The 22,105-nt window shown below is 42.6% G+C and overlaps 2 protein-coding genes across 3 annotated transcripts; one reads left to right on the top strand and one right to left on the bottom strand.

Moving 5' to 3' along the window:
* Window positions 1-3,650: 3,650 nt before the first annotated feature.
* grk1b (G protein-coupled receptor kinase 1 b) lies at window positions 3,651-10,258 on the bottom strand. The gene is given in 11 exon segments (XM_064979338.1): window positions 3,651-3,912; window positions 5,353-5,555; window positions 5,887-5,936; window positions 5,939-5,962; window positions 5,965-6,006; window positions 6,204-6,321; window positions 6,324-6,356; window positions 6,359-6,368; window positions 7,778-7,905; window positions 9,577-10,222; window positions 10,224-10,258. Coding segments are annotated over 11 exon segments (1,551 nt in total).
* Window positions 10,259-19,347: 9,089 nt separating this feature from the next.
* On the top strand, window positions 19,348-22,105 carry rangrf (RAN guanine nucleotide release factor). Of its 2 annotated transcripts, none has more exons than XM_064980830.1 (6): window positions 19,348-19,451; window positions 19,928-20,007; window positions 20,123-20,239; window positions 20,625-20,787; window positions 21,202-21,296; window positions 21,696-22,105. In XM_064980830.1, the coding sequence occupies exons 2-6, from the start codon at window positions 19,928-19,930 to the stop codon at window positions 21,820-21,822; spliced, it is 582 nt and encodes a 193-aa protein (XP_064836902.1). In that variant the 5' UTR covers window positions 19,348-19,451; the 3' UTR covers window positions 21,823-22,105. The 2 variants fall into 2 exon arrangements, with proteins under 2 accessions (XP_064836902.1, XP_064836901.1); XM_064980829.1 differs by lacking the exon at window positions 19,348-19,451 and adding an exon at window positions 19,476-19,607.

Raw genomic sequence — 22,105 nt, 5'->3', positions numbered from 1 at the left:
TTCAGGATTGTAATACTTGGACTGCATTTTCCACTTAAGTGGCCTATTTTAAATGGATCTGGACAGTACATTTGAAATGCTTAACAAGGTTATTAAGAGACTGACAGCAGCTCTGGCTAGCCTCGGCTGGTTATAATGAAAAAGGTGGAGGAAATTGAACAGCCTGCTTTAAAAGCACAAAAACATATTTTTTGAACATCTACCTCTTGAAATTCAAAGACCAAACTATTACTACACTTGATTACAGCTAGCTACAACGTTTTTGTGATCAAAGACACAATATTTACTTAGCTTGGAGGTTGTAGATGTAGTTTATGTAGCATTAGTTTCTGCCCATCTCTACATGAAATTCCTGAATGCTAAACCCCCCGCCCCCCCCCCTGAATGTAAGCTGGGAGGCAGCCATTCTGCATGCAAGGCAGATATTTCTATAAATATTGTGCCACATACCTGATTGATCGATGAAGAAATTACCTCCCAGTCTACACTGAGGTCAATACAATGTATTCTTCCCAGCTGTATAGTAACCTCAGCTCTAATGTGTTTTCAGAAAGCCATGTCTGACTTTGAGACAATCAAGCTAGCCGCTTTGGGCAAAACGTTCCAGCTGGGGATGCTGTATCACTGCCATAGTGATACCCTCATTCCAGGCCGAATAACCACCAGGCTAAGGTTCCACTGGAAAGAGGGTAGAAGCTGGATCAGTAATGTGATGGAAAAGGTCATGTTTGTGCTTTTCTAATAACCAATTTCTGTGTTCATGCAAGTGACTGACTGAACGAGTCCTCACTATCAGCATCTGCAATTTTTCAGTTATACCCAGAACCTTGTTTGAGAAAGGGATATCTCAGTTTCAAGGTCTCAGGTTAGAAAGAAGAAGCCTCGTGAGATATTGGTCTGTCACCTGCATGAGCCAGTATTGGTCGGTCACATGAGTGAAGCAAACGTTAATGATGAATGAATTACGCATGATGAATAAGCAAAATAATGCAAATATAACTTCTCTGTATATAAGAGAACTAACATGACTGCCCCAGGTAGAGCTCCTGATCGACCTGTGTATTTGGTGTATTGAGTTGGTTGGAACCTCTCCAGTGCACTGATAATAAAGAATGATTAATTTAAGATTGACTTTGAGTGTCCCTGTGTAGAATTTCCACAACATTTATCTTCCCTTTTTCGTGGGATAGAGTTTATATCTAATCTAATACATTTGTATTTGTCTGTTAATAGACTGGATATTTTTCAATCGTTAATTTGCATAGGTCAGGTTCGGGTTGGGCCTGGGCCAAGAGTGGAAGGTTATGATAACGTCAGTGATTAAAACATATTCAGTTGACGCACGTTAGTGTGTCAGCCATATCTCTTTTGACATCTCACTCTCTCACCCCCTCACTCTCCCTTCCCCTCCTCCCTCCCATCCTCTTCTCTCTCTCTCCCCTCCCCCCTCCCCCTCCCCTCTCCCTTCCTCTTTCTCAATATATCATAACTGCTGACAGGGCAGCAAAGGTACAAATAGTGTGTGCTATGATATATTAATGTGCTATAATATATTCTATTTTATATTAGCCTTATGTTAAGTCAGGAGGAGGGGTGTGTTGTGTAAAAGCTCGAGGTCTGTTACCCAAGCTCGACAAGCCCAGCGCTATATAAAAGGGTTGGGCTAGGCGAAGAGTGGAAGATTGAAATTGGTTAGTGGTTATGATTAAGATGACATCCCTTGTGAGAAGTCAGTGATAAAAAATATTCACTCTCTCTCCCATTTTCTCTGTGGATTTACCCCGTAATATCTAAGTCATGGGAGAAGTCCTTAACTTGCGCTTTAGGTCCAGTTCAAAGCCGTTCAAAGATGTAGCTAAATTACAGTGCCTTGCGAAAGTATTCGGCCCCCTTGAACTTTGCGACCTTTTGCCACATTTAAGGCTTCAAACATAAAGATATAAAACTGTATTTTTTTGTGAAGAATCAACAACAAGTGGGACACAATTATGAAGTGGAATGACATTTATTGGATATTTCAAACTTTTTTAACAAATCAAAAACTGAAAAATTGGACGTGCAAAATTATTCTGCCCCCTTAAGTTAATACTTTGGAGCGCCACCTTTTGCTGCGATTACAGCTGTAAGTCGCTTGGGGTATGTCTCTATCAGTTTTGCACATCGAGAGACTGAAATTTTTTCCCATTCCTCCTTGCAAAACAGCTCAAGCTCAGTGAGGTTGGATGGAGAGCATTTGTGAACAGCAGTGTTCAGTTCTTTCCACAGATTCTCGATTGGATTCAGGTCTGGACTTTGACTTGGCCATTCTAACACTTGGATATGTTTATTTTTGAACCATTCCATTGTAGATTTTGCTTTATGTTTTGGATCATTGTCTTGTTGGAAGACAAATCTCCGTCCCAGTCTCAGGTCTTTTGCAGACTCCATCAGGTTTTCTTCCAGAATGGTCCTGTATTTGGCTCCATCCATCTTCCCATCAATTTTAACCATCTTCCCTGTCCCTGCTGAAGAAAAGCAGGCCCAAACCATGATGCTGCCACCACCATGTTTGACAGTGGGGTTGGTGGGTTCAGAGTGATGAGCTGTGTTGCTTTTACGCCAAACATAACGTTTTGCATTGTTGCCAAAAAGTTCAATTTTGGTTTCATCTGACCAGAGCACCTTCTTCCACATGTTTGGTGTGTCTCCCAGGTGGCTTGTGGCAAACTTTAAACAACACTTTTTATGGATATCATTAAGAAATGGCTTTCTTCTTGCCACTCTTCCATAAAGGCCAGATTTGTGCAATATACGACTGATTGTTGTCCTATGGACAGAGTCTCCCACCTCAGCTGTAGATCTCTGCAGTTCATCCAGAGTGATCATGGGCCTCTTGGCTGCATCTCTGATCAGTCTTCTTGTATGAGCTGAAAGTTTAGTGGGACGGCCAGGTCTTGGTTGATTTGCAGTGGTCTGATACTCCTTCCATTTCAATATTATCGCTTGCACAGTGCTCCTTGGGATGTTTAAAGCTTGGGAAATCTTTTTGTATCCAAATCCGGCTAAACTTCTTCACAACAGTATCTCGGACCTGCCTGGTGTGTTCCTTGTTCTTCATGATGCTCTCTGTGTTATGTACTTGAGTGAAGACCCAAAAGCGGTTTTAACAGAAAACAGAGTTCTTTAATGAAAAACAGGAATGGCATAAATCCTCTTCCAACGTTGACAATGGAACAAAAAGAACGTAGTATAGTGCAGGATGCACCTGCCAGGCAGACTCCGACAGGATAGGACAAGGTGGAAGCAAACGAGACGACAGCTTGCTTCTGGCATCAAAAACACAAACAAGAATCAGACACTGAAAGTAGCAGGAACAGAGAGAGAAATAGAGACCTAATCAGAGGGGGAAGAGAGAACAGGTGTGAAAGAGTGAATGAGCTAGTTAGGGGAGATGTAGAACATGAAGAATGAGAGACAGAGAAGGTAACCTAAAAAGACCAGCAGAGAGAGACAGAGTGAAGAGAAAGGACAGGAACAGACATAACAAGACATTTGCGCTTTTAACGGACCTCTGAGACTATCACAGTGCAGGTGCATTTATCCGGAGACTTGATTACACACAGGTGGATTGTATTTATCATCATTAGTCATTTAGGTCAACATTGGATCATTCAGAGATCCTCACTGAACTTTTGGAGAGAGTTTGCTGCCGGATTGCCCCCTGGCGCCCAGAGGTTGAGCTCTCCGAACACCCCTGTCTCTATCATCTCCTCCTGCCAGGGGATGGGCACGTTGCCAGAAGAGAAGTCGTCATTGAACTCATTGTCCTTGGCTTCGATGACCACCCCCTTGATGGAGCTAAAGGCTCCCACTTTGTGGATGTCTTTGGCATACACCGCCTTGGGGTTCGGGGCGAACGGTGCCGGGCACCATGCCTGAGGAGAGGGGAGGAGGAGAGTAGATGCATTATGGATATTGTTCATCATGTTACAGTTATCAGGTTTGGGCCTGGATTTCTGCCTAATCAGCGGTAGATCCGCATTATAGCGTGCTTAAAATTGAGAGGCAATTTCTGATTGAGCTGACATATGCAGCGTTGACTGTGAATGAAGTCTCCGCGAACATGGAAACTGTAACTGCTGTCTGCTTCCAACTCACATTCTCATACACGTAGATCCCCTGAACGCAGCTCACTTTCCAGATCCCAATCACCAGAATTCTGATCACCTGTTCACACACCTGTATGTCATTATCACACACTATTTAGTTCAGTTCTTTGCACCCCATCTTTGTGAAGTATTGTTTGTTTTTGACACATTTCTTTTTGGAGCTCTGTTTTCCCCAACATTTACTCCTCCCGTGTATGATAGTTTTTGCCTGCCTCACTAACGACGCCTTTTGCCTATTCCCTGCCTGTATCTTAGCCTATCAGATTTCCTGTTATTTACCTATTGCCGATCCCCCGGACGACGTTACTAGCCATTTCCCTGCCTGTACTGTTGCCTTTTGGACCCCCTGTGTATGACCTGCTGCCTGCCCCTGGACCCAGCTACCTGCCTCTTCCTGTGGTCCTTTACATTAAACACCTGCTGTGTCCTACGCTTGAAACCAGCTCTCTGTCTCCCTCGTGTTCATTACAGAAACATTGCTTTTAAAAGGTGCAATTGCAAACAAACGCGATTGAATTGAATCCCCACCTTAAACTGTATAAAAAATATTTTTAAAAACACAGTTGGATTGAATTGACCAAATATATAGTCGTTTACTCAATATTCAACGCATTTCTTTGTGGATTTTGGTATGTTTGTGCTGTAGTGCTGTGGTCTCTTGTGACAGACTGTTAACATAAATGGAGTAGCTGGCCAGTGGTTCCGAGTTTGGTGCCATTTGTATTCCTTATACCTATATACTGTACACTGAGTGTACAAAACATTAAGGAAACCTGCTCTTTCCATGACATAGACTGACCAAGTGAATCCAGGTGAAAGATATGATCCCTTATTGATGTCACTTGTTAAATTTTCAAGCCTTGAGACCATTGAGATATTTATTGTGTATGTGTGCCATTCCGACTATGAATGGGCAAGACAAAAGATTGAAGTGCTTTTGAACGGGGTATGGTAGTAGGTGCCCGGCACGCCGCTTTGTGTCGAGGAACTGCAACGCTGCTCAAAAATGGTCCATCACCCAAAGGACATCCAGCCAACTTGACATAACTGTGGGAGGCATTGGAGTCAACATGGGCCATCATCGCTGTGGAACACTTTCGACACCTTGTAGAGTCCATGCCTCAATGAATTAAGAATGTTCAACTTTAGGAAGGTTTTCCTAATGTTTGGTTTACTCAGTGTATATGGGATTATATATTTCTTACCTGCTTCCAAATGTCCCCAGTTGAGTTCTTTGAAGAAGGGCTGGGCCTTGAGCGCTGCACACTCGTTGTTCTTAAAGCCAAGACACTTTACCGGATCTTTTTCCATCAGGCCTTCACAGATAGCCTTGCCGTCTTTGCTGAACTTGTCTGTGAACACCACTGCATCATTTAAGATTCGCCGCTGCACCTCAGTGTTTTCTACCTGGGTGGAGTCAGAGGAATGAAGAAACCATTTCCATCAGCTAAAAAGTATTTGATAACACGTTTGATTATGTAATGCTTGATAATGTAATGCTTGACAATGTAATGCTTGATAATTTAATAATGAAATTATAACCTAATGTTTTCATATAGTATATCTAAGCTACTTTTAGGTTTTGAGCATCAATGCACATCCTTTAGATATTGGTGTTGGACATTTGTTTTCTGAATGTGGCCTGACTGACTAACAGCTCCTCTGGTGGTCTATTGGTTAAGCCATTATGTTCCCAAGCAGGAGACTGGGGCTCACATCCCAACAGTTCCATTATTACCTTCTGTCCTCTGGTTCTGAAGGGGCCCTTGGCCTGGATCATCTCATACCTGGTGTGCCTGCATATCCTTTGGTTTTGGAAGCTCAACAACAAGACCCGAATCAGACAGAAGCACATGTCCTGAGCAGAAGAGCAAGTGGGGATGAAAACAGTTCTAGACAGCAAAAATGTCTTCTCCAACGAGAATAGAGTAGAATAATAGAATATAGCTTTATTGATCCCTAGGCCCAGGGAGAAATTTAGGTGAAAACGTGGCACCCACTATGGTTCCATGGGCACACTTTTAATGCTTATGGGGGGGCACAGTGTGTGCCCACATGCATCATCCAGCAGCAAATTCTCTGGTTTCAGATCCCTGTCGATGATCCTGTGCTGATGAAGATGCTCCATACCCACGATGATCTGGGCTGAGTAGAAACAAGCTCTCGTCTCATCGAGAAACCAGGGTTCTTCTCGTCCACATTATATACAGCATGTGAAACCTGTGGTGACAGGGTGTCATCAGGGACATGTCACCCCCCCCTCCAAAGTTTTCAGTCAAAAATGAATACATCGTTTTTGGTAAGGAAAATACTGTAAAATCACCAGGAATGCAGCTAATTCGGGAAATCTGTTCCTAAGTATTCCACAAATAAAATAAAAAATACATATGTGATCGTAGACCAATGAGGTTCCCACTTTAAATGAACTACAATTTAATAGAGCATTCATAAATGTTTTATAAGGCCTATCTAATGTAGATGCGTCATAAGCAAAAAGTCATGCTATCATAGTGGCATAATAACTATGCCACATTTGGGAATGCACCAGATGTATATCAAATCAAATGTATTTATATAACCCTTCGTACATCAGCTGATATCTCAAAGTGCTGTACAGAAACCCAGCCTAAAACCCCAAAACAGCAAGCAATGTAGGTGTAGAAGCACGGTGGCTAGGAAAAACTCCCTAGACAAAACCTAGGAAGAAACCTAGAGAGGAACCAGGCTATGTGGGGTGGCCAGTCCTCTTCTGGCTGTGCCGGGTGGAGATTCTAACAGAACATGGCCAAGATGTTCAAATGTTCATAAATGACCAGCATGGTCAAATAATAATAATCACAGGCAGAATAGTTGAAACTGGAGCAGCAGCACAGCCAGGTGGACTGGGGACAGCAAGGAGTCATCATGTCAGGTAGTCCTGAGGCATGGTCCTAGGGCTCAGGTCCTCAGAGAGAGAGAAAGAAAGAGAGAATTAGAGAGAGCATACTTAAATTCACACTGGACACCGGATAGGACAGGAGAAGTACTCCAGATATAACAAACTGACCCTAGCCCCCCGACACATAAACTACTGCAGCATAAATACTGGAGGCTGAGACAGGAGGGGTCAGGAGACACTGTGGCCCCATCCGATGACACCACATGTAATGACCATCTATATCACCCTTTACCTATAACACATTGATGTAGTACTTTACGAATGCCTTGTGAAAGCCTTGACAATTTGTACTTTGTTAGTAATGTGAACACTTGTCGTAATAATAAAGGGCCTAAGACTGAGGGCAATCCCATGCATGAGAGAAGCTGTGCTTAAAGTGGTCTCCCTCTCTGGAGCCGAGTTCATCGTCTGATGTAGTGGCCTACGCACCTCAAGACCAGCCTGTATATTAGCCCTGAGGTTGATTGGTTTAGGCTGCTTAACAGGGATTACAGAGAGCAGTCACACTGTGCCCTACCGTCAGGCCAGTGGCATTGACAATGAAAGTAAACTATTATCGTGTGTGTGTGTGCGTGCGTGCGTGCGTGCGTGTGTGTGTGTGTGTGTGTGTGTGTGTGTGTGTGTCCGCGCGTGTGTGCATGTTTGTGTGTGTATCAGGCCTGCGGGTGTCTTTGTGTGTGTGTAACAGTACCTGAGATCTCCTCCGTTCATGATGGTCATAACTAGGCAGAGGTTAGTCTTGGTCTGGAAGGCATACACCAACGATACGATAAAACGACTGTGCACCTTCGCCAGAATACGTTTCTCCACGATCGCTCCCTAATACAAATCATTAATGGAAACAAAACAGCCAACTGTAAATGAAAAAACCCTAACCTTGCTATAAAAAAATCCCCTATGGGATAATAACCATACCTTGAACCTTTCACAGTCCTATATGAACATAGCCATGTTCTACAAACTAAGAAATAAAGGTAGATTATGAATGGTTATTGCAGCCAAAGCTGAGTAGAAACACAGAAGCCTAGACAGAGGCAAAATACCATGGAGAATTAAAGAAAAAAACACTGATGTGATGATAGCATGATAGGATCCTTGAAACCTCCATCACACAGTCATACTGTCATACTAACACAAGTATTACAAATAAGCGGTCATACTAACTAAGCCATACAGTAGCAGACATAACAAATTATGTAATAGGAGATTTTGCTGTTCAGTTGCCGTGTGCGTGCTAATAACTTTTGATGCTTGAGGCTACTTTATGCTGGGTCCACTTGGTTATCAGCAGACTGACTATACTGTATCATGACTGTAATCCTTCGTTGAGAACAGAGGATGTCATGACTACTACTTTGCAGAGAGACAGAAAGTTTTAGCTTCTGGCCCAACCTGCTGTGCTGTGCTGTTCAGTACTGTACAGTTTCCAGGCCACACAAACACACCCACAACCCAAAGCTCTGAATCTAGTAGAAGAACACCAGAGTCCTCAGGCAATCGCCTCAACAACAATGTATATCCTGTACCCACACACGCATGCACACACACACACACACCTGCTATATCCTACTGTACTGTGTGAAGTATATGGCTTCCACTTTTCAGGCCCGAGTCAGCCTGGTTTGAGCAAAAGGTTCATCTCCACGACCCACTAATGCGTAGACAAGCAGGAGGGCTAATGCCACGGACACTGGCTCTCTATGTCTGGTTGCTCTGAGCTGCTTTACACCTGGGGTCTCTCACAGAGACACAAGCCTCTTGCCCTTGATTAGGGTGATCTAAATCTCTCTCGGCTGCACTCACATAGCTGCCTGGTATAATCTCGTTTCACTAACTAGTACATCTAGGAACACTTTGCATAAGGACCGGAAACTAGATCATTTTATTCCAATAGATGCTTTTAAATCACAGTTTAGATGGCTACTGATCACGAATTGCACATGTTTTTTTTTAAACTGCTGTTTTAAGCTTTATTTTGAACTGTGCACCTTTTTAGCTTCCATTCGTTGTTGATTTATGTTGTGTTTACAATGTACTGTATGCTGCTTTCCTGACTAGGCCTCACTTGTAAAGGAGTGTCAATGAGGTCAATGTGACCTCTGGTTAAATAAAGGATAATTAAATGGAAAAGTTACTCCTGTGCCCCTTTTATACCTGTAGCTGGCTGTATCCATGTGCTTTACTAGGTAGGTGTTCTGTTGATGTATAAGAAAAGGACCCTTAGCTTGGGCAGTCTTGACTCAATCACTAGAACTCTCTTTCAGCTTTTCGACCTGACTGTGTTTAACATTTGGATTTTGCTGTGTTGATGTTTAAGAAAAAAGTGTGAAAAAGCTGTGTGATTGACTTGATTGATTGATTGATTGGTTGTTTGTTTGTTGGACACAGAGTTTAGGGCTACAGTGGTGAGAGGAGGTTTCAAGTTTACGTTTGATTCACTTCATTCAAGTAACTGCCACTACAAGGGAGTGATTTTTTATTTTTTTTTACCTCGTAGCCTCTATGTTTCTTCAGCCTTTTTTTGTCCAGCTTTTTGTTGGCATACATCTTGCCTGTGGCCTTTATCTGGCAGGCGTGTACCTCCCCAAACCCTCCCTTCCCCAGCACTCTGAAGTCCATTAACCAGTCCTCATCAATGGGCTGGGCTTCCAACCACTTGAACTGGATGTAACGCAGAAAGTACATGCTGTTCTTAAAGCCGGACATAGCCTTGGCCTCCAGGTGCTTTAAAAGCTGCTGCTCACTCTCCTTGAACAGGTCTCCGTGGATGCTCTTGTGGTCCTCCATGATGCGTGTCACAGCCTTCTCCTCCAGGAAGCTGCAAAAGATCTTGGACTTGGATTCGTAGAACTTGTTGATGATCTTCTGGGCCTTCTGCACCCGGCACTTCTCCTGGGTGATGTTGTAATCCTCGATGTCCTTCCAGAGTTCGCAGGCGTTCTTGTGGGTTGCATCACGCTCCAGGTACTGCTGGAAGAGCCGCTTGCCAATGGGCTGCTTGACACACATGCTGTCGAAGCCGGAGTCCACCGTGGTCTTCATGTGCTCGCTCTTCTTGATGTGCGGGAGGCTGAGCTTGGCACGAAACTTCTTGTCACGCATGGTCGACACCGCCATGCCATCGACACTACCACGAGTTGGCCACAATGTTTTGTAGACCACCCATATCCATGGCTGGACCTCCACCTAGTACATGGTAGAGGAAAACATTTGTGTTTTGCATTTATTTAATTGATCTAAAGGTTATGAAGAACACACTGGTTGCCATACACAAGGTCGCTGGTTCAATTTCCGGTGTGGTATTTGTTTTCTAACCTTATCCCTACCCTTATCCCTACCCTTAACCCTCAAGTTAACCAATTGGGATTTCTGCCTAAACTTAACCCAATCCTTGACCATAACCACTCACATTGCTTGCCTAAATGTAGCTTCCCTCAGAACAAGACAAATTTCAATCTGTCATTTACTACCTTGTCTTGAACCATGCCAGTGGAGAATTGTAGATCTTTAATTATGTCTTTGTAACAGAGGTCTCTTGAGTTGAGATTTACCTTAATCCTGTACCCTGGACCGGATACAAGTATTGAAAGTGATACTGTTCAAGTTAACTGGATAACTCCTGGGTTCTGGATCTCCCAAAGCCAATTAACACTATCTCTGTTAATAACTCAGTTTTGATCTGCTGCAACTGACATGTGGTTAATTGGCAAACTCAATCATGTTTAAAAGTGCAGTGGAGTGGGATAGGTTTTAAGCAAGAAGAATATATGTTACCCAAACTACTCTATTTCAACAACATTCACTATTCTGTTACACAGTTGTTATGCAATTAATGTTATTTAATCAAATGTCAAATGTTTTGATACCTTCCATATGTGTTGGTCAGGTAGTATTTTAATGCTTTCTAATTTGCACAATCTATTTTGGTGCAAAACTGACTCAATCATCTTATCATAAACAGGTTTTTGTTAAATCGTCTAACAGTTGCTTAGACAAACCTTCAGTATTCATTACCCCTTGACTTATTCAACATTTTGTTGTGTTACAGCCGGAATTCAAAATGTATGAAATGTTTTTTTTTCTCAACCATCTCCACACAATACTCCATAATGACAAAGTGAAAACGTGTTTTTAGAAATGTTTGCAAATTAACTGACATTTACATAAGTATTCACATCCCCGAGTCAACACTTTGTAGAAGAACCTTTGGCAGCGATTACAGCTGTGAGTCTCTGAGAACTTTCCACACCTGGATTGTGCAACATTTGCACATTATGATTTTCAAAATTCTTCAAGCTCTGTCAAATTGCTCGTTGATAATTGCTAGACAACCATTTTCAGGTCTTACCATAGATTTTCCAAACTGTAACTCGGCCAGTCAAGAATATTCACTGTCTTTTTGGTAAGAAACTCCGGTGTAGATGTGTTTTTAGATTATTGTCCTGCTGAAAGGTGAATTCAGCTCCCAGTGTCTGGTGGAAGGCATACTGAACCAGGTTTTCCTCCAGGATTTTGCCTGTGCTTAGCTCCATTCCGTTTCTTTCGTAATCCTGAGAAACTCCCCAGTCCTTACCGATTGCAAGCATACCCTAAACATGGTGCAGCCACCACAACATTTGAAAATATAGAGAGTGGAACTCAGTAATGTGGTGTATTGGCTTTGCCCCAAACATACAGTGCCTTCGGATAGTATTCAGACCCCTTTACTTTATCCACATTTTGTTACATTACAGCCTCATTCTAAAATTGATTCAATCATTTTTTTCTCATCAAGCTACACAAAATAACACATCCTGTCACGGCTTTCGTCTGTAGAAGGAGGAGCAGACCAAAATGCAGCGTGATTGTGATTCATTTTATTTAAATAGAGAGACTATACACGAATAAACTAACAAATGTGCAAAAACCTAAACAGCCCTATCTGGTGCAAAACACAGAGACAGGAACAATCACCCACAAACACACAGTGAAACCCAGGCTACCTAAATATGGTTCCCAATCAGAGACAATGACTAACACCTGCCTCTGATTGAGAACCATATCAGGCCAGACATAGAAATAGACAAACAAGACATCCAACATAGAATGCCCACTCAGATCACACCCTGACCAACCAAAACATAGAAACATACAAATAAACTATGGTCAGGGTGTGACACATAATGACAAAGTGAAAGCAGGTTTTTAGAAATTTTAGCAAATTTATAATAAACAGAAATACCTTATTTATATACGTTTTCAGACCCTTTGCTATGTGACTCGAAAATGAGCTCAGGAGCATCCTGTTTCCATTGATCATCCTTGAGATGTTTCTGCAATTTGATTGGAATCCACCTGTGATAAATTCAATTGATTGGACATGATTTTGAAAGGCACACACTTGTCTATATAAGGTCTCAGAGTTGACAGTGCATGTCAGAGCAAACACCAAGCAATGAGGTTGAAGGAATTGTCCGTAGAGCTCCGAGACAGGATTGTGTCTGGGGAAGGCTCCCAAAACATTTCTGCAGCATTGAAGGGCCCCAGGAACACAGCGGCCTCCATCATTGTTAAATGGAAGAAGTTTGGAACAACCAAGACTCTTCCTAGAGTTGGCTGCTCAGCCAAATTGAGCAATCAGGGAGAAGGGCCTTGGTCAGGGAGGTGACCAAGAACCCGATGGTCACTCTGACAGAGCTCCTGAGCTCCAGAGCTCGTGACAGAGCTCCAGAGTTCCTCTGTGGAAATGGGAGAACCTTCCAGAAGGACAACCATCTCTGCAGCACCACCAATCAGGCCTTTATGATAGTGGCCAGACGGAAGCCACTCCTCAGTAAAAAGGCACGTGGCAGCCGCTTGGAGCTTGCCAAAAGGCACCTAAAGGACTCTCAGACCATGAGAAACAAGATTCTCTGGTCTGATGAAACCAAGAGATTGAACTCTTTGGCCTGAATGCCAAGCATCACATCTGGAGGAAACCTGGCACTATCCCTATGAAGCATGGTGTTGGCAGCATCATGCTGTGGGGGTGTTTTTCAGCAACAGGGACTGGGAGACTGGTCAGAATCGAGGGAAAGATGAATGGAGCAAAGTACAGAGAGATCATTGATGAAAACCTGCTCTAGGTCGCTCAGGACCTCAGACTGGAGTTAAAGGTTCACCTTTGGACAGGACAACAACCCTAAGCACACAGCCAAGATTACGCAGGAGTGGCTTCGGGACAAGTCTCTGAATGTCCTTGAGTGGCCCAGCCAGAGGCCAGACATGAACCTGATCTAACATCTCTGGAGAGACTTGGAAATAGCTGTGCAGCAACACACCCCATCCAATCTCACAGAGCTTGAGAGGATCTGCAGAGAAGAATAGGAAAACTATACAGGTGTGCCAAGCTTGTAGCGTCATACCGAAGAAGACTCGAGGCTGTAATTGCTGCCAAAAGTCCTTCAACAAAGTACTGAGTAGAGTGCCTGAATACTTATGTAAATGTGATATTTCAATTTTGTCTTTTTGATAAATGTTTTACCGGTTTTTGCTTTGTCATTATGGGGTATTGTGTGTAGATTGATAAGAAAAAAATAACCAATGTAATCAGTTTTAGAATAACTTTTTTGAATAAGTCAAGGGGTCTGAATACTTTCTGAATGCACTGTACATGTGTTTTAAACAGTAACTCCTCTTTTTTGGAAGTTGTAATGACTAATACTCCTTTTAAAAGGTGCAATATGCAGAAACCCCTCCGCCTTTTTCTGGTTGCTAAAATTCGAATAGTTTGCCTAATTTCAGTTTAGGTGAAAAAATAAGAGGTCATTGTGTAACGAGAATTATTGTACCATCTAAACCGCTGTAAAATGTATTTTCCATAACCAAAAATATTGTATTTTCAGCTGTGGTACAAAACCGAAAGTTAAAGACGCAAAAAACAAAATGTAAGAACCGAAAGCATAGAAATAGTGCACATAGAGCAGATCTACCATTTCTTAGACTTGGACAAAAAGTTACATATTGCAGGTTTAAATTGAGGTTGTTGAGCTCTCCATATAAGTTTGGGGGGTTCCTCCTCATTGTCTGTAGCTTCCCTGCCTGAACACACATGCCTAAACTAACCACAGCAGGTGGTACTGTCTATTGACATGCATAGACGTGTGGATGCAGAAGCTGTCTGAAACTCTGAGTCAGAAAAAAGCACTTCAAAAGTAAAGAGGTGATATCAAGAGATTGTATCTATTTCCAACACCTATTTAGTCACAAAATGACTGACGACACTAAGGTTAGGACTTGGCAGTGTCTCCACAGTACTCTCTGGTGTTAACAGAAGGGATGATCAACTTTCAAGGAAGTCTTTGGTGAAATTAAAATCCTGACTGGGATAGTAATGAAAAACGACAACAAGAGAATAACGTTTCAGGTGTGCATTTATTACAAGTCTATTGATGTGGTAACGCATTGGTACTGTACACCTTAACTCATACAGGTGGGGTGTAACATATGCATGGTGATGGTGATGGCGCAGAGACAGTGGCCAAGACAGACACCCACTCATCACTTATCCGAGGGAGTTGTCTTCTTCTTCGCCATATCTACTGAAGATAAAAGGAGAGCTTTTTATTCATTCAGATCCTCATTTTAGTTCTTTCTAAGAAAGATCATAATCACTCATGATGACAGTTTGTGACTAACCATAACGTATGTGTGCAGTAGACTGCAGTGTAGATAATAGCAAGTCTCATCATATTCATTACAGTGTCATATCATGTGTGAAACTTGCCTGTCTGTGACCGCTTGCTCATCTGTGCTGTGTATCCCCCACCACTGGAGGTGCAGCTGCAATAGTTTAGCTTGGGGATGGTGTAATCCGTATTCTCCGTATCGTCATCCTCATCATCATCTTTGACTATGGATCTCCGAGCCAGGAGCACTTCTTTGTCTTCTCTGAAGTGGGCTTTCCTCAGCTGCTCAAAGCTGGGTCTCACTGTGAGAATGAATTAATCAATCAATCAATGCATGAATGAATTCAACAAGGTGATTGTCAGGTGAAAAGGCAGCAGATGAGATAAAATAGAACCCCAATGCTCTTAGCTTTCAACATCTACTCTATGCACAGGCAGGATGCATTTGGTGGTGATTATTCAATGCTGTGGAGTACTGTAATTGTGTACTTTTTTTATTTACTCACCGTAGAGATCTATGTCTGCACTCTCCTCTGTGGCCATAGCCTTTGCCTCTATTGCCTGCTTTGACGGGCTCATCATCCCGTGTTGTGAGGTGTCCTTAGGTTGATCTAATTGGTTTTGGTTTGGATACTGATTTGAGGCTGATGAACTAAAGGCAAGCGTAGTCAGTAAGAAACTGAAAGACATGCTGAATAAGAGTTTCCCGTAAAATCACACAATCCTCTTGGGCCTTATAGCATAGGGTACTGATAACGTCTAGATGTGTTTGTGTCTGAATATATTTGTCTGTGTGTTCTCACTTCTTCCCAGGCTTCAGAGGAGACCACGGAGGCTGGCTGTAAGCGGTGCTGGTAGTGCTGTGGCTGGGTCCTGCCTCATCCCTGAGGGACAGGGACTGCCTAAAGGAGAGGACAGAAGCACACAAGATATGTCATTAGAGGGATAGGGAGAGGGAGGGAGAGAGAAAGGGAGAGAGAGGGAGATGGACACAGAATGGTCTATGCCAATGATACCCTTTCACTTGCATTTGCACCTAGTAAATAGGCCAACAGTTACCATGCCACAGAGGCAGTGAACCCATCATCTGCCTTCATCCAGGGGTTGTCTGTGTAGGGAGGCTGAGTGGCCATAATACTCATCTCATTCCAGCTCTGGCTCTTCTTCCTGAGAAATAATATTAGGTCAGATTAGGAATAATAAACCAATCAACCATGTGGACATGATCGTTTTTTTTTAGTTTTAGACAAAGCCTGATGCTATTAGCGGTGGCATGGCATCTTAGGTGTTCTCCAATCAATGTAATTCTCCATTGCAATGAAGGGACATTTTGGCTGACTGTGTTTGACATAAAGTACCAGTCAAAAGTTTGGACACAACTACTCATTCTAGGGGTTTTTGTTAATTTGTACTATTTTCTACATTGTAGAATAAAAGTGAAGACATCAAAACTATGAGATAACACACATGGAATCATGTCGTAACCAAAAAAGTGATATACAAATCAAAATATATTTTAGAATTTAGATTCTTCAAAGTAGCCACCCTTTGCCTTGATGACAGCTTTGCACACTCTTGGCATTGTCTCAATCCGCTTCACCTGGAATGCTTTTCTAACAGTCTTGAAGTAGTTCCCACATATGCTGAGCACTTGTTGGCTGATTTTCCTTCACTCTGTGTTCCAACTCTTCCCAAACCAGGTCGGGTGATTGTGGAGGCCAGGTCATCTGATGCAGCAATCCATCACTCTCTTTCTTGGTCAAATAGTCCTTACACAGCCTGGATGTGTGTTTTGGGTCATTATCTTGTTGAAAAACAAATAATAATCCCACTAAGCACAAACCAGATGGGATGGCGTATCGCTGCAGAATGCTGTGGTAGTCATGCTGGTTAAGTGTGCCTTCTAAATAAATCACCCAAAATCATCCCCACACCATCACACCTCCTCCATGCTTCACGGTGAGAGCCACACATGCGGAGATCATCCGTTCACCTACTCAACGTCTCACAAAGAGACCAACAAGCACAAAAATATCACATTTCCACTGGTCCAATGTCCATTGCTGGTGTCTCTTGGCCCAAGAAAGTCTCTTCTCATTATTGGTGCCCTTTAGTAGTGGTTTCTTTGCAGCAATTCAACCATGAAGGCCTGATTCACACAGTCTCCTCTGAACAGTTGATGTTGAGATGTGTCTGTTACTTGAACTCTGTGAAACATTTATCTGGGCTGCAATCTGAGGTCAGTTAAGTCTAATGAACTTATCCTCTGCAGCAAAGGTAACTCTGGCTCTTCCTTTCCTGTGGCAGTCCTCATGAGAGCCCGTTTCATCAAAGCGCTTGTTGGTTTTTGCGACTACACTTGAAGAAACGTTAAAAGTTCTTGAAATATTCCGCATTGACTGACCTTCATGTCTTGAAGTTTCTCTTTGCTTATTTGACCTGTTCTTGCCATAATATGGACTGGTCTTTTACCAAATAGGGCTCTTCTGTATACCACCCCTACCTTTTCACAACACAACTGATTGGCTCAAACACATTAAGAAGGAAAGAAATTCCACAAATTCACTTTTAACAAGGCACACCTGTTAATTGATATGCATTCCAGATGACTACCTCATGATGCTGGTTGAGAGAATACCAATAGTGTGCAAAGCTGTCATCAAGGCAAAGGGTGGCTACTTTGAAGAATGTCAAATATAAAATATATTTTGATTTGTTTAACACTTTTTTGGTTACTATATGATTCCATATGTGTTATTTCATAGTTTTGATGTCTTCACTATTATTCTACAATGTAGAAAATAGTAAAAGAAAGGAAAACCCATTGAATGAGTAGTTGTGTCCATACTTTTGACTGGTACTGTACATCAAGACAGATACAGCATATCTGATGCATAACATGCAATGTTCTTTCTGTCCTCTTACCTCTTACTCATACACAGACATATCTGTTCTCCTGATGTACTGGTGCCTGCACCTCCATCCAACATGGTGACACTACACCTGAGGAGGAGGAAGAGGAAGAAGAGGAAGAGGGGGAGGAGGAGGAAGAAGAAGAAGAAAAATGTCTATTGTCCACAGTGAAGTGAGATTTGTCTTTTTACTTCATTCACTGAAGATGACTGATCAATGAATTGTAGGTGCAATGGCAGTATGTCCACTATGGATATCAATTTCTCTATATACCTCCATCATTCTGATCTACTCACAGATGAGGCCCAGGTTTGACATCCTTTCTCCCTGACACAGGCATCAGCCAGGAGTGACAGCTAGTGGCTAGGATGTTGCCCTCGTCCCATCTCTGTCTCTTCCTGAAACATAGGCAAGGGCCACAGAGTTATAAAACCTAGATGGTGCACCTCCTCGTATCTTCTTGATTTTATATCTCAGAACAGGGGAGGGCAGAATATAATTAGGCCTATTAAGAATGGTGGAAATACAGTGCACAAGGTTCAGGCAAACCTTTCAGGCATGAAACAGATGGATAACAAAAGCTTGTTGATATTGAATGTAGTAAATGTAAGTAAATCAATGTGCAATGCACCCATCCTCCGTCACTGAGGGATAATACGGGAGGAAATAAAATAAGGGGGAAATAAAAAAGGACCTGAAAATAAAAAGGACCTCACCGAAATTTAGAACTGTTACAATCTTTCTGTGTTTCCGTCACCCCAGAGCTGATGCTGGTCCTGAGGATGCCTTTGAGGGGCATGCTTGGGTCGGATAGTGATGCTGAGTTGGAACCAAGGCTGAGGTGGCACTGCAGCTGGGTCAGGGGCACTGGGGAGGACTGAAACAGAATAGAATATATACTTTGTCTTTTTTTTTGTATTCTGCCTGACTCAACCGTCGCCGTCCCAATCCCCGTCACCCCAAATACACATGTATGTTTGAGAGCCACATAGCCAGCCACAGAGCAGCACCCCTGGTTGTAGAGTAGTTTTAGGGGTTAAGGGCACAATGGCCGGAGATGGTACCTGGCAGTGCAGGGGGCAGTCGGGATTGTGGACTAAAAGCTCTGGTTCATCAGGTGGATGAGAATTCTTCAGAATGCCTCTCAGGGGCATTGATGATCCAGAGCCAGAGTCTGTCATTGCATGTGACACCTATAGATGAGAGTCTGAGACTGAACTTCAGTGGGAAATTGTATTGTGTCAAAAATATACATTTGAAATGGTTGCATTGATGCCAAAAACATCTGACAAACATAATTTTTTTTTTTTTTTGCATAATCATCACTGTTGATTTCAGAAGATATTTGCCATTCACTTACCTCATTCGGTTGATGGCCACTTCCCTCCCGCGTTAAAAGGGATAATTGATTGATTTGATCTCAACAAAAATCTTGTTTATTGTCACTGAATGAGCCATGAAATTCTGTAGTGACGCAATAGAAGGGTTGTGATGTAATAAAGAAAGTACGAGGAAATTGAGGTTTTACTGCTTTTTTATGTACTTTATCTGCTGTAGTCTCCTTGGTTTTGGGTACCGTGATTTCTTCTCAAGAAAACACTTGCAAAAGAAGAACATTTATATTTGAGACCATTTAGCTGACGTTCGCTAGATGGCAGTAACTGTCTGGCCATTACGTCGCGAGGACAGATTATTTTCTGGCTTTACGTGTCTGTTTTCAGTATTTACTTCCGCCAATAAAAATGGCAGCTTTATAGCTCTTCGTGTTGTGTTTTTGTGTTGTCTTAAGTGCTTACAAAAACTCAGGTAGGTTGATACAAGTTTTGATTAACAGTACAAATGAATGCCAGTGGTGTATTCGGATGTATAATGGATGTCTCAACGATTTAAGTGTATTGTAATGGAACTGAGAGTCATGATCACGTGCTAACACAGCATATGGATCTGTGCAAAACTGCTGCAGTAAGTGCATATTTTTTATTTGAAAGATGTATTTCTCGCTGATATGAAAGATAAGGAGCATATCAGCATATGTTTCAAAAACGGTTTCACAAGCAATAATTATTGACGTTTCTTAACGTTAAAACACAGCATCGGAATTGTAGTTCACAAGCAGGAAACCGTAAGCGAAGCTGACTGCTGAAAACGCTACAGATAAGGGTTTTCAAGAGCTAAATAAAAATGCTGATGATGTGCCATCCCTCATAAGTCCCTCATAAGTCCCTAATGAGCCCGCCCCATAAGTCTCTAATTTAGCGCCCTGTCCATTGTATTTCCCCTAGATGCAGAACGCTACAGTGGGTCGTCCTCTATTTGGAGGGGCCCTGTCAGCCACCATCCCGCACAGTGCCAAAGACATCAGGTGAGACTAAATATCATGATCAACACATTTCTATGGGCAACTCTGTCAGCTGCGGAGGGAAAGCTGAACTGTCTCAAGAGCACATTTACCCCCTCCCTCCCTTGTATATGAGCAGTGAGTTGAGGGAGATTCCAGACAACCAGGAGGTTTTTGCCCACCACCACAATGACCAGAGCATCATCATGGAACTACTAGAGTTACAGAGCCATGTCCAGAATGGAGACGCTGCTAGGTATGCACCAAAATTGTGGTGTGAGTGCATTCCAAATGGGACCCAATTCTCTTTATAGTGGACACAACTTTTGAGACCAAGGTTCATAGGGCTCTGGTCAAAAGTAGTGCACTATATGTAGAAGAGGGCTATTTAGGAGGAATCCTGTGTGTTTTTGCAGTGATTGACTTGGGCAGGAGCTCACCGGAACTGAGTACTGGCACCTCACATTTTCTAGGTTTTGAGTTCCTGCACGTCTCTATAGATTTTAGCTCAAAAGTATTGTGGCGTTCCTCCACCTATATATGAACAGTACCAGCGCATATTTCAGTCCAAGTCAAGCATTGCAATAGGAAGTGCTCACTGCTCAGCCTCCCCATTCTTAACATAACCTTTGACCCTTTAGGTACCACTTTGAGGATGTCGCAGGGAGCAACAAGGCATCGGCCCCAGGGACATCAGAGGTCAGGGCTGTGGTGGCCTTGCCCAAGTCAGACCTCTCCCTGGAGGAGTGCAGCTCTGCCTTTCTGCTCACTGGAACACAGTGTGTGGCCAAGTTCAATGAGGAAGTACGTCTGTCTGTTTCTTTCTTAGTTTTGAAAATGTATTTATTCTTAGTAAAATTGTAACCTTGTTTTTTGAAAGGGAAAGTAAGTGCACTGTGACCTCAGACTGACAATCGCACCTGCAGCCTCACGTACATTCACAACCCTTTGCACAAACAGTAATGCCCATTCACCTTGGTAGTCATGTGTCCTATGCACAAGAGGATTTATAGCCTAGTCTTTTCAGGAAATGCACAAGTGCTAGTCCTTTCCTTGTCACAGTCAGAATGGTCATGTAAATTGCAGTTATATAGTCTGAAACCATGTGGAGGTTTATGGCATTCACCTCAACTGTTGGTTAACTGTATTTGAACTGTTCCAGCTCTGGTTCCTTTTTATTTAGATTTGTATCTTGTTTTGTTGCATTCCTTCCTCCAGGCCAAAAATACAGTGACCATTCACCTTGGCCTGTTCCGACTACCACAGTTCTCTACGGATGTTCTAGTGACCTTCAACGACCCCCTCAGCATAAGGTGAGGTTATACAGGGTGTTTGTCCCAAGTGGCACCGTATTCCCTATTTAGTGCACTACTTTTGAACAGTGCCCATAGGGGACTCCTGTCTATCCCTGGTGTTTTGTGAAATAGAAGACTTTAAATATAATTTCACAAAATCATTATTTTTTGTTGTTGTCATATATGGATAAAGCATAGGTAGAGCATAATCTAGGCTAAAGGTACTATGGCTAAAGGTGTTATTTTATATTAATATAAATTAAACTGAAAACAGGGTATCAATGTTTTCATTATAACATTATAACTACTATTACAGATGCTATTACCATGGTATTACCACTTTTTCCTAAGCTGCCTGTTAAGCGCTACTCCTTTTCACTAACCTCTCCCGTCCCCCTCTCCTCTCTGCCCTCCCAGCCCTGGCAGCAGCAGTGCAGTGGGGATGGGAGGAGAGCAGCAAGAGGACACAGAACCATGGACGCTACAGGACTTCCAGCGTTTACTGCAGTCTCTCAGACTACACGACCCAGGCGTGTTTGGGTAGAAGAGGGCTTCAGGTCCAGCCCACCACACCGCTTCAACAGACATTGCCATTACACTCATCTCCAATCTTTTTGTTCTTTCAGACGGACATAATGTAATATACTGGTCACAGTAAAAACCACTCAAGATTGCGCTTTGGTTTTGTTTGTCTTCTCATGGTATCATTTGTGTTTACTTAAATTGTATGAACAGAACTTATGCTGAACAAAAATATAAATGCAACATGTAAAGTGTTGGTCCCATGTTTCATGAGCTGAAATAAAAGATCCCAGAAATGTTCCATA

Source organism: Oncorhynchus masou, chromosome 12 (assembly GCF_036934945.1).
Source record: "Oncorhynchus masou masou isolate Uvic2021 chromosome 12, UVic_Omas_1.1, whole genome shotgun sequence".
Lineage (NCBI taxonomy): Eukaryota > Metazoa > Chordata > Actinopteri > Salmoniformes > Salmonidae > Oncorhynchus > Oncorhynchus masou.
The sequence above is the reverse complement of the archived record's forward strand: the minus strand, read 5'-3'. Positions and strand labels throughout refer to the sequence as shown.